At 42.3% G+C, this 12,077-nt stretch overlaps 1 protein-coding gene across 4 annotated transcripts in view; it reads right to left on the bottom strand.

Annotated features, from left to right (window-relative positions):
- The window catches only part of LOC311130264 (tropomyosin alpha-4 chain), a 24,427-nt gene extending 12,350 nt beyond the window's left edge, over positions 1 to 12,077 (bottom strand). The window contains exons 1-2 of one of the 4 annotated variants that reach the window (XM_084162978.1): positions 11,690 to 12,077; positions 8,879 to 9,004 (exon numbers count right to left, since the gene is read on the bottom strand). In XM_084162978.1, the coding sequence (XP_084019104.1) occupies positions 8,879 to 9,004; positions 11,690 to 11,803 (240 nt within the window). In that variant the 5' untranslated portion in view covers positions 11,804 to 12,077. Of the gene's footprint in view, positions 1 to 5,206; positions 5,847 to 8,878; positions 9,005 to 11,689 lie in introns of those variants that run through there. The other 3 variants (XM_084162980.1, XM_084162979.1, XM_084162981.1) reach the window with 3 other exon arrangements.

Raw genomic sequence — 12,077 nt, 5'->3', positions numbered from 1 at the left:
GCACGCACCACTTTTCCCTTTTTATTTTTTTATTTTTTTAAAAGTATTTTTTTCATTACACTTCACTAATTTGGACTATTTTGTATATGTCCATTACATGAAATGCAAATAAAAATCCATTTAAATTACAGGTTGTAATGCAACAAAATAGGAAAAACGCCAAGGGGGATGAATACTTTTGCCAAGGCACTGTATAATGTTAGCCAGCTAGCTAGAGCTAGAGTGGCAAGCTAGCTGATTTGTACCTGCATGTACGTGCTGACATATAACCACGCAGGCTATGTTGTATTGCTGAACAAACATCTCGAACGTGGTGGAATGAGAATGCTCCTCAACCAATGAAAATGTGTTGTGGGTGGAGTCAGCCCCACAGCCGACTCCACCCCGTTCTATGTGCCGCAGCGAGGGGTACTTGAACTGAGCCACAAAGGACCAAGGAGGTGAGACATGCCATTCATTAGGAAACACATTCCTGTTGTTGCTCTCATCCTGTTGAGTCATAGGCATTGAGAGGGAAGGAGGAATACAGCACAAGGAAGTGAGACATCAGGAATGTAATAATTGCTTAATTTGAGGACGGTGGGGTAATGAAGAGCATAAGGCTTGGGTTTCTATGGAAGTGTTCCAGGCAGGCGCTATGTTATAGTGCTGGTCCAGTCCTGGTGTGATCCCATCTGTTAGCAGAGACTTGACATGCAAAGACAGCCTCATATAAGCAGGCATGTCAGGAGGAGAATGAGATATGTAAAAGGCAGGCTATTAAACATCAGGCACATGCTTCTAATGCAGCTCCACAAGCCTTTTCAATGCAAATAGGATGCTGAATGAATAGAGTGGACAACTCCATCATATTTCAGCCACATTCAGACCCTGTTCCATTCTTCATCCAGACTTAAGCCAGCTTTATAGTGGAGACTGCTCACTGCTCACTGATTCGTTTATGAGTCTTAAAACATTGGTAAAACAAAAGGCCTGAGCTTCAGTAGGCTCCCCAGTAGTGTGGGTATGCATGCAAATAAGGATGCAAGAGCTCAATTGGGTCTTAAACCTTGAGCCTTGCTGACAGCAGAGACCAGAGAGTTAAGTGCCATCAGGTCAAGTAAACATTCCGCTAGTAAAACTATTTACTGGTCCATATATCATGGTGACCCCCTCCCACAACTCTAAAGCAGTAGACAAGCTTAGGCCTGTCGATATGCATGGCAGCCAGTGGGACCCCTGGTCAACACTGTAAGTAAGTATAAGACAATATCCACTCCAGTGATGTAGTGGTAAAAAAAAAAAAGGTGGGTAAAATATAAACTCAGTGGGTGATTGAGATAAGACGAACAACCACCGATATAAACCAAAACATTTTACATTTTTAGAACTGTATTGTTTGATTGAATTTTCATGCATGTCTATAGGGAAGGCCTAATGCAATTTTCTGTAGTAAAAATTACACACAATGCACATCAGGTAATCCCTCCCAAAATAGTCAATTTGGACTGGATGCTAGAAAAGTCCAGAAAAATAGGATGTGGAGATGTTTATATTGAAATGTGTTATCTTTTTAATCACATTCATGTTCTTAGTATCTCATGTGAGCTGCACTGCAATTCAGTTTTCTGCGTTGTAAACTGCTTAAGTGCACCAGTGTAAAAGCCGCTTAGTTGACTCTAAAATGTTGTATTCTATACCCATTTGAAGAGACACAAGTTATTAATGTGTTTGATAAGGTTACAGATTCTCTTAGGGGATTCCATTTACATTTCAGGGGACCCCACATGGAATATTAGCGTTCTGAGCATTGATCAACGCTGGGAACACAATAATAAGTGGGTAAAAGATAATTAACAAAATAAAAGGTGAGTAAACGCTATTTCACCAAAAAAAGTACGTAAATGGTGTAAAGGTTAACGTGCGTTTACCCTCCACTGCATCCCTCAATCCACTCCATCAAATAATGTACTTCGAAGGTTCATGGGAGTGCCCCGTGGAACTTCGATTAATGCCAAAATGTATTACTGTTAAAGTTAAATTTGGAAAGTTGTGATATTCCCATGGAGAAAGTCCAAAGAGAAAAAATAACCCAGTGGAACAAGGAGGTAATTCTTTCCATAGCATACAATTCATCCGGGTGCTATTAGGGGCAGGAAACCACTAGCCAATTACCAGACAGGCCAGTCAACAGATCTAGGCCTATTTGGCATTCACTGTAGGCTACTGTATGTTTACGTGGCTGTCAAAAGCATACAGATCCAAGCAAACAAATGTAATTTAAAGCTTGGTGAAAGGGAGAGACTGTTGTCTGCCCTTAAGTCTATTATAACAAGGGATAGTTGGGGTATTTCAAAGAAAAAAGAATTGGTGAGAAATACTTTCAGCAACAAAGTCAGTGACCAACATCAAACAGCAACTGGGTTGTCTTGACCCTTCATATAATCAGGATGTGTCTGTATCATACAGCCCGGGCCTGGGAGAAATGTCCAGCATCTGCTTATCTTCCTGCTGATCTGGGCTGAAGCACAGGAAGTGTCGGAGTGGAGCTGGCAGGCAGGCAGTATCCTGGGCATGTTCCTCAGGGGCAGGGAGTAGAGAAGCTGCGTCTCTAACCACTGATACTGGGTCAGATACTGTTTCATCCCTCTAATGGTTATGACTAGGACTGGGGGTAGGGTAATCGGATCCTAGATCTGTGGTTTGGTGCAACTTGGTCTACATCGAGCCAGAGGTAGTCCCTCCAGGAAGAGGCTTTGCTCAACTGGGAGTGGAGTTAGCTGAGCCTGGGCTATAGCTACTTACTGGGCACACACTGGTTGAATCAATGTTGTTTCCACATCATTTTAAAGAAATTACGTTGAACCAACGTGGAACAGACGTTGAATTGACGTCTGTGTCCAGTAGATGGCAATCATTCTTCTTATCTACCTGAATGGGAAATGGATTATATCTAAATGAACCTCTAAACTAAACTGAGAACTGTTGATATGAATATGCAAAAGAATGTAAATGGTGCACACTTTGCTCCTCACGCTTTTCCTAATTAAATCTTTCCATGGTGATTCAACAAAAGCTGAGGGTGTTGTGTGAAGTAAATAACACCTTGAAAGACAAGAGTGCCACTTCACTCCAAATTAACGTCAAGGAATTAGTTTGAGGCCAAAAGACACAACAATGTTCCCTCTTTTGTGTACCATGATCCAATGAAAGGGTTTGTTGTGCCAAGAAATCACCCTGCTTTGTGCCAATTACTCACACATGGGCCCATACTCCCATAAGGTTGCTACACAAGTGCTCACTCAACCACTTCAAGTCTTTTCATCCTTGAACATAGACGAATAGCTTGAGTTTAAGAGGTACGTGTTCTTATGCTTTGAAGCTGAGAAGACTGAAATTATGTTAAGACAGTCTGTGTCTGAGTAAACTGTGAATGAATGGCAGATCTCAATAGCAGCCAGGTTGGGGGCTTGGGGTTAATTCAAGGGATGTATTAAAGCTGCAATATGTAACTTTTTGGGCGACCCGCCAAAATTCACTTAGAACTATGAGCTATAGATCTGTCATTCTCATTGAAAGCAAGTCTAAGAAGCGGTAGATCTGTTCTATTTGCGCTCTTTCTATGCTTCCCGTTCTTAAGTTTTGTTTGTGCGTCTTTTACTTTCAGTTTTGTACACCAGCTTCAAACAGCTGAAAATACAATATTTTTGGTTATTGAAAAGATATGTCACAGCATTTAGATGGTACAATGATTCTCTACGCTATGCATTGCTTGTTTTTTCACAAACAGAAATTAGGCAAACTATTCTAATTTTAGCAACCAGGAAATGGCAGAGCGATTTCTGCATATTGTACCTTTAAAATTCATTACAATGGACATAACTGAAAACTGTCTATTGTTTTCTATGTAGACCTTTCGATTAACATCCTGAATTGAAATGGAATTGACCTCCATCCCAACCAGAATAGCAGTAGTATCCCTCACCAAGCCTGGTACTTAAACTTCTCACAGGCCCACATAGTTTCCCTGAGTCAGTATTCTGTCATCAGCTCTGTCCAATGTGCCTTGAGGGTCTCTCTTCTTTGTTTATCACCATATTACATTTACATTTACGTCATTTAGCAGACGCTCTTATCCAGAGCGACTTATGTCAATGAAAGCTGCCTCCCCACAAGGCCTATAGCTGACAACAACTCCCAAGATGCCAGTGGCACACATTTACATCCTGGGCTTCTCGTGGAGGACAATGCCATCCATCAAGCATCCATTTCACATCTCTCTTTCTTTCACTCCCTGTGATGGATTGCTCTGAAATGAAGGGAAAACCCCTGCTTTAGCCAGATCTTCTCATTACCTCACCTCTGCTGCCTTTCCAGGCAAGACCTGAGCTTTCTCTCTCTAATTCTCTCATCAGGCCTCCTACAAGTATGCAAATGGTAGCCTACATACGCTCTCTACATACATAATCAAGTGTTTTAACATACATAACAAGTCAAGACTGCCTCCCATTCTACTGAGCAGCAACTCCACAACTCTCTCTCCTCATTCTCTCTCTCTCGCTCTCTCCAATCTCTCGCTCCCTACCTCACTCTCTCTCTCTGTCAAAATCTAATATTGCATAATGCAACAAGACATTTAATACTTACATTGCAAATAAGTTTGATGATTCAGATCCCCTAGGCACATTTCAAAAGGAACAGTATGTGAAATACTTTTTGAACCATCCAGCTACTTCAAAAGAAACTTACGTTTGAACTGGCCCTCCAGAATTACCCTATTTACCTATAGGCTACTAACATCTTATTCCAGTATTTGCACTTATACAAACCAAAATTAGGCCTTATTAAGATGTAATACTAATGAAGTAGCCTACTTACAGCTTACTTCCTTTATATTGAAAAGTAAATGTGACAATGTCCAAAGCAAATATAAGAACATATATTTATGCTATGAAATACGTCAATAGAGGACTTTCTAAGGCAAAGATGGATGATTCCTACTTTTATAACACCTCTGAGAATGATTATCCAGCTTTTTTTGGAGACCAACGCCATGCATTGTATGTCTTCATCACTACCGGCAGATCAATTAATTAACGTGGCCTTTCCACACTATTACAAAACGTAACATCATGACAGACTTGGTCAGGGGGAGAAGGACAGGTAAAAGACGTTTCCAAAGGGAATAGACAGAGAGAGGGAAAATATAAGTATTCTATTGTCTCACTTTCTCCCGAAGTTCTCGTTCCCCATCCAGTTCTCTCTGTAAAACCTGGGTTCGGTCTTCTGCATCGTCGGCTTGCTGTTGCAAACACTGGATCTTTCTCTTCACAGCTTCCAAAGAATTCAAACCTGTCATTGTCGTACTATTTGGTTAAAAATAAAACTTTTGGTATAGAAAAATAAAATATTGTGCAAAAGCTGCTTTGGTCTATTCCAAACAGGATATAAGCTACAAATAGTTTTCAAAATCTTTGGAATGGACCGAAAGAGCAGAATAGAAATCTCAAGTGGAAAAATATAAATTGTATAAGCCAAAGCAGTAGGCTATCCAGGTGTTTCCGAAATGTTTCTTTAGTTCAGCTTCAGCCTAAGTATGGCTTAACAAAAGTATTCAAATATCTACTTTGGAATGTAATATGTATGAACGCATTAGCGAAGCAGAGCGTTCCAGTTTTGAAAGGCAGATAAAATGGCAGGAATTATGAGGAAAGTTAATGTGCACTCCTCCAACCCAGAGTAGTGTGATTCAGATGAGGTCACGGTTCCAGGATAGGCGGGGCGTGCCCGTCCTGGTTGCGTGATGTTTGAGGGTGGTGTAGGCGAAGGGAACTTTCAATGAAAATTCAATGAATAGTTCAAATGATGAGACATCAATACAGTACATAGCCTATAAAGCCTTATGTACGTCAACAGTTGCCTATGGTAAATTACGTATGTTCTTCAAATTCAGGGCTTCAGTTCAGTCACAAAAGAACAGGGAGTACAGGGGAAATCCAGTCCAGCAAACATTAGGCTAAATGTAACACTTTTAATTGCCTATAGAAATAGCTCCCCTCTCTGATAGGGAAAAGTCATCATTGACCTAAGAGATTAAACTGAACAGTTCATTCTTATTATGCTGTATAGTATATATTACAGTGTACCAAAAAATCCATGTTTTATCAAGAGTTGTCCAGATCAAAGTCCAAAGTGTTAGATTTTTAGGCTATACTGTATGTTGTGGTGTGTTAGAGTAGCTCTGGAGATGCCTATTTGTATTGGCTACTGTAACTTTATTGTTAAATACCTCATATGTGTGTGGGTGCCAATACACAAAGCAATGCGTATGATTCAGTTGTCTGTATATACTCCAGCCAGCAGATGGAATAAGCAGGTTTTGATTTATGGTGTCTCAAATGAGTGTCTGTTGTGGAAATGTGGTCGATACAGCTCCAGCTCTGTAAATGCCTGTGTGATTTGCCCACCGGAAAAGCTTGGAGCATTGATTTCATTAGACACAGAACTGTGTGGGCCTTTCTGTTTGCTTTAGCTGCATTCCTGACATTCCGGGACTGCTACTCAGCTATTGGAGCCTGCTCTCCCCTGCTGCTCCACAACCCTTCTCAGTAACAGGCCTGCAATAAACTACCACCAGCCCCCTATTCACCTCAGCCCACTCCCTCATAATGTAGCATGCCCCACAGACACAGACATACTGTACACTCTTAGAAAAAAGGGTTCCAAAAGGGTTCTTCGGCTGTCCCATATGAGAACAATTTTTGGTTCCAGGTCGAACCCTTTTGGGATCCAGGTAGAACCTTTTTGGGTTCCATGTAGAAATCTCTGTGGAAAGGGTTCTACATGGAACCCAAAATGGTTCTACCTGGATCCCAAAAGGGTTCTTCAAAGGGTTCTCCTATGGGGACAGCCGAAGAACCCTTTTAGGTTCTAGATACCACCTATTTTTCTAAGAGTGTAGGACATACCACATGCTTCAGGTTGGAGTTCCCCCTCCCCAAAATCCTGATGTTAATCATTAAGGGGGAATAAAACTGACCTTAGATCAGTTTCTAGGGGCAACTCCACCCTACTCCATTCCACTAGGCTATCTTAAGAATGGCCCTTAGTTACAAACACAGGCTACCGTTAGCATACCAGACAGGATTACTGTTAGCTCTTCCCTCCAACAGCTATCTGGATAGCTCTTCCCTCCTCCTCATCTGCATCGGCTGTGTGAATTCATATATGTAATGAGTTGACTGCTGCCTCTAATAAATGACATGTGGCGGAGCATTCAGGAGCATGTTTTCACAGGAGGCCTGCCCTGAATTCCTCATAGCTGCCATGTCAGTCCTGCCTGCCTGGGCCTAGTCGGCCACTTCCTGTCTCTCCCTGTGCAACACAACAGTGGATTTCCCTAGGATATCCGGAAACCCAAACAATACAGTGGCCTTGTGGAAGTTGGGGGACACACTCAGCTCAGATAACCTTCATTGACTGAGATACTTTGCTATCTTATCCATAAACCGCTATCTCTTTCCTTAGAGTTTATTTTAGAAAGTGTTACAGGAACTGTATTGTTGCTGCTAAATGTTGGTTTGCTTAGATTGTTTATTGTATAAATATTTGTGGTCATTCATTCTGTCTGTCTGCTTGCAGATCCCAGGCACCAGGCCTACTGTGTTTGAAAGTTGGTCTGGTGTGAGTGATAATATCTGATGATGACAGCAGGATAACATAATTTAGCCACAGGCAAAACAGACAGTGCCGTCCTCTCTGACAGCTGCTTGTATGTCAAAACCTGCCTTTCTTCTGATGAACATCTGTACATTTTGTATATTTTAATGGCTACAGATTAGAATAAGATTGTGGCTATTGAAAAACAACAATACAAGTTTATCCTTACTCAATATTGAAAAATACCCCTTATAAGTACAACAAATACACCCTTAATTCTACATAAAACTTTGAAATTAAGTCTTTAAGTACTGCTGGACAGTACAGTACAGTCAGAGAAGGTGTAGAGGGATACCCCCTTTACAGCAGCCGACCAGCCACACAATAACCACTATGCAGTGTTTACCAGCATTCCTGTCTGTTAACCAGTGCTGCTGTGCTTAGGTGTAACAGAGCGACTGAGTGTGAGTGTGTATGGAGGTGTTAGCGAGCTCATCTTTCAGGACTGGGTGCACAGGAATGTGAACACACTCTCTGATCTCCTCCCCAACAGATAGGCCTGATCAAAGCACACTCACAGCTGGCACTGGCACTGGGGCAACGGACCAGCCATAGAAATAGAATCTGTAGAATGGATATTCCCATTCAAAATAATGATCTGTGCTGGTACAACAGTGGCCATGTTTGGTTTTGGTGTTCTGAAGGCCTCTTAAGGGTCACACACATTGCACGGAATGTGGATCTCCTGTTCGCTTACTGATCGTTCAGCGTGCTGTTTACGTCTGACTGCCGACATTTTCGCAAGTAATCTCGGTAGGCAAACGTTATTGGTGTGTTCGAGCACTTAGTGATAGTGAAGGGACTGGGTGAAGGCTCAGTCCCAACAGGTGGGAGCCATTCCACTAATGCTCAATACTGTAACAATTATCTAACTGAATAATAAAGCCTTGGAAATAGGGACTGTTCATAACTGAGAACCTGTGTAGCAGATGGACCATTACATTACATTACTGTTCCCCAAATAAGCAATATTAGCCCGTTATTCTTAGCCTGCTTTTTAGTCTATATATTTTCTAAACAAACGTAAACATATGACAGGAACTGGGGGGCCTGTGGTTTGGTTAATGAGTATGTGGGCTTTAACCCATACCCCCAACCTCCTCCTAGTCCCCTCTCTCCAATCTCCACCCAGTGGGCGTGTTATAGAGGCTCTACCCAGGGTGCTTTGCTGCCTACTCACGTCTGCGGCGGTCTTCTCAGACTGTTCCAGTTTCTCCTGGGCGTCTTTGAGGGCCTCAGAGTATTTGTCCAACTCATCTTCAGTCCCCTTCAGATTCTTCTGCAGGCTCAGCAGCTCGTCTTCCAGCTAGAGCAGGACAGGTGTTTGTTAGTTAAAAGTACACACAGTTAACCCCCCCCCCCACCACTCTCTCTCTCTCTCTCTCTTCTCTCTCTCTCTCTCTCTCTCTCTCGCGCTCGCTCCCTCTCTCTCTCTATCTCGCCTCTTCTCGCTCCCTCTCTCTCTCTCTCTCTCTCTCCTTCATCTCTCTCTCTCTCTCTCTTCTCATCTCTCTCTCTCTCTCTCTCTCTCTCTCTCGCTCTCCCTCTCTCTCTCTCTCTCCTCTCTCTCTCTCTCTCTCTCTCTCTCTCTCTCTCTCTCTCTCTCTCTCTCTCTCTCACACTCTCTCTCGCTCCCTCTCTCTCTCTCTCTCTCTCTCTCTCTCTCTCTCTCTCTCTCTCTCTCTCTCTCTCTCTCTCTCTCTCTCTCTCTCTCTCTCTCTCGCTCCCTCTCTCTCTCTATCTCGCTCTCTCGCTCCCTCTCTCTCTCTCTCTCTCTCTCTCTCTCTCTCTCTCTCTCTCTCTCTCTCTCTCTCTCTCTCTCACCCGATAGCTCTCTCACACACACATATACATTTTCTTTTGGTGTCTTTTCTTCTTTCAGTATTATGATAACATATTTTACTCTTCTTAAATTACAGCCCTATCAAAGTTAAACAAGAAAGTCTCTTGAAGAATCCTTCAAATTCCCCCAGGTGTTTTGCCTTGAGGTCAACTCAAGGTTTTTAGTATCAAGTTTCCTTTATGTCTTATCGTTTTTGTTTATCCTCTTTTATTAATTAATCAAATCAATTTAAGTGGTTGAATTGGAAAGATTTTATTTCCAATTTTCTATAAGAAAATATTTTGGTATGGGCGGGAGTGTGTATGCTTTGAAAGCATTGTGCTTCAGCTACACATCTAGCTATATCAAATTCCTCAGAGCCGCAAATAAAAGGGTGTGCGTTTTCATTTACCAGGAGCTTTATTGACTTGGGGAAATGTTTGTGTTCAGTGTACTTTACAGGACCAATCCATCTTGTTTTTCAGGGACCTATTGGGCACCCCCATGGGTACCATTATTACACCCCTCTATCATGGGATGGTAAAACATTAGAGAGGAACATTAATGCCTATAAAATGATAACAACTCTGCTGATGGATTGATAATCTGGTCAAAGTAATAGTGATGAGATGATAAGTCTAGAATGTGCATGGTGACGTCCTTCGGGGTGTTGAAAGCTACGTTTATTTTTAGTCAGAACTAACAAGAGTGTTGGCATGCACATCCTGCACACACACTGGTAGCTAAGTAGTCCCTAATCAGAGTTCCTCTCTGTGCCTGTGGGGCTCTGAAGTGCTCCTGATAATCCCACTGGATTCCACACGGCCTATCTCTCCTGCTGTCTAAAAATACAGCCGCTATCCAGGTGGAGACACCTGTCAGGCATTTGGATGGACGACCGTACAGACACCCTTGATCTCCCAGTAGACCCCAGCCAGAGCCCCATCACAAACCTCCAAACTCTGGGTGAATAGGCTCTGGCGCCTGGGTCTCCGTGGCTGTAGAGGTTGTGATTGTAGGACCAAATATCTTGATTTGGGGCCGAGCCTTAATGAAAACAGACCATCAATCAAGACATATCCCAGTGATGCTGCATTCAGCACTTATTTGTCCTTTTTTCAGTTGGCATCACTTTAGTCCAAGGTGGGGGATGTAGTACTCAGACCATCATGAATCAAATAAAATAAAATTTTATAGTCACCTGCTTCGTAAACAACAGGTGTAGACTAACAGTGAAATGCTTACTTACGGGCCCTTCCCAACAATGCAGAATACAATACAAATAATCATAAATAAATCCTTATGTGATGTGCTGAATTCAGTTTGATGCTCACTAAAGCCAAACTCTTGGCTTCTTGTCAAGTCCCAGTGGTACTGTGTGTGGTCCATTGAAGGAGTTGTCATCCTGTCCTCTTTCCCTCCCAAGGCTGTTGTGGGCTGTTGGTAAGGAAACTTGCCTCAGAGCGTCTTCATGTTTCATTGAGTCCATGAGTCATTTGTTGGTTTATGCCGACATTAACACTTTCACACCAAGCTCTGTCAGCTGAAGCCATTGTAGGCATATGCACACTCTGCCTCTCTAAAGCATCATCTTTAAGATGCTTTCATTTTGTTTAATAAACTTAGATTATTTCATACATTTTCATCAACTTTGATTGACTTGGTCTTACATCTTCTTTTAAAATTCACTAACAATAAATTGCTAACAATATAACTCTTTGATTTAGGTCCATACTTTAATCAAACATAATGTCTGGGATTAATTAAATAAACTGTGTGATGTGTTTATGCCTCATTTCCTCAGAAATATGTCTAGTATGGAATAAATGTTGAGATTGGCTTACAAAGTCTGGAGCAGTAAGAGACATAACATCAGAGCCTGTACATGGTTTGAGTTTGAGCATCATCATCATCCAACTCAGATTTCTCTTGTAAAAACCTGCACAGAGCTTTAAACTAATCTATTAGACAATGTTATAAACATACCCATTGACCAAATCCCACACCTTATCCTTCTGTATACTCTTAGAAAAAAAAGGTGCTATCTAGAACAAAAAAGGTTATTCGACTGTCCCCATAGGATAACCCTTTGAAGAAACCCTTTTGGTTCCAGGTACAACCCTTTGGTTCCAGGTAGAACTCTTTTGAGTTCCATGTAACTGAACCCACCTGCTTGCACTTGTCCTCCGCTGCCTTCTTATCGGTCTCGGCCTGCTCTGCGCGGTCGATGGCGTTCTCCTTGTCCAGCTTCAGCATCTGCATCTTCTTCTTGATGGCCTCCATGGTGCCTGGTTAGAGTGTGCTCACTGAGATGAGAAATGTAGCTGAGAAAGTTGAGGTGTTACCCCTGTAGTTTGAGACAGAGTCTGTCCTGTTCAGTACTGGAGAAACGTCCACTGGAACCTGCGTCCACAAGAGTCAGAGGGATAGAGAGACAGACAGAGGTAGAAAAGAGGGAGAGCGAGGGAGTGAGAGAGAGAGGGAGCACGCGCAGCACAGAGGGATGCAGACTCAAGCCTAGGGCTGCCGTCAATGTTTTAAATGCCCAACTAAACCT

This window comes from Coregonus lavaretus, assembly GCF_964263955.1.
Source record: "Coregonus lavaretus genome assembly, chromosome: 6".
Classification (NCBI taxonomy): domain Eukaryota; kingdom Metazoa; phylum Chordata; class Actinopteri; order Salmoniformes; family Salmonidae; genus Coregonus; species Coregonus lavaretus.
Note: the sequence above shows the minus strand (reverse complement) of the source record. Positions and strands in the feature narration are given on the sequence as shown.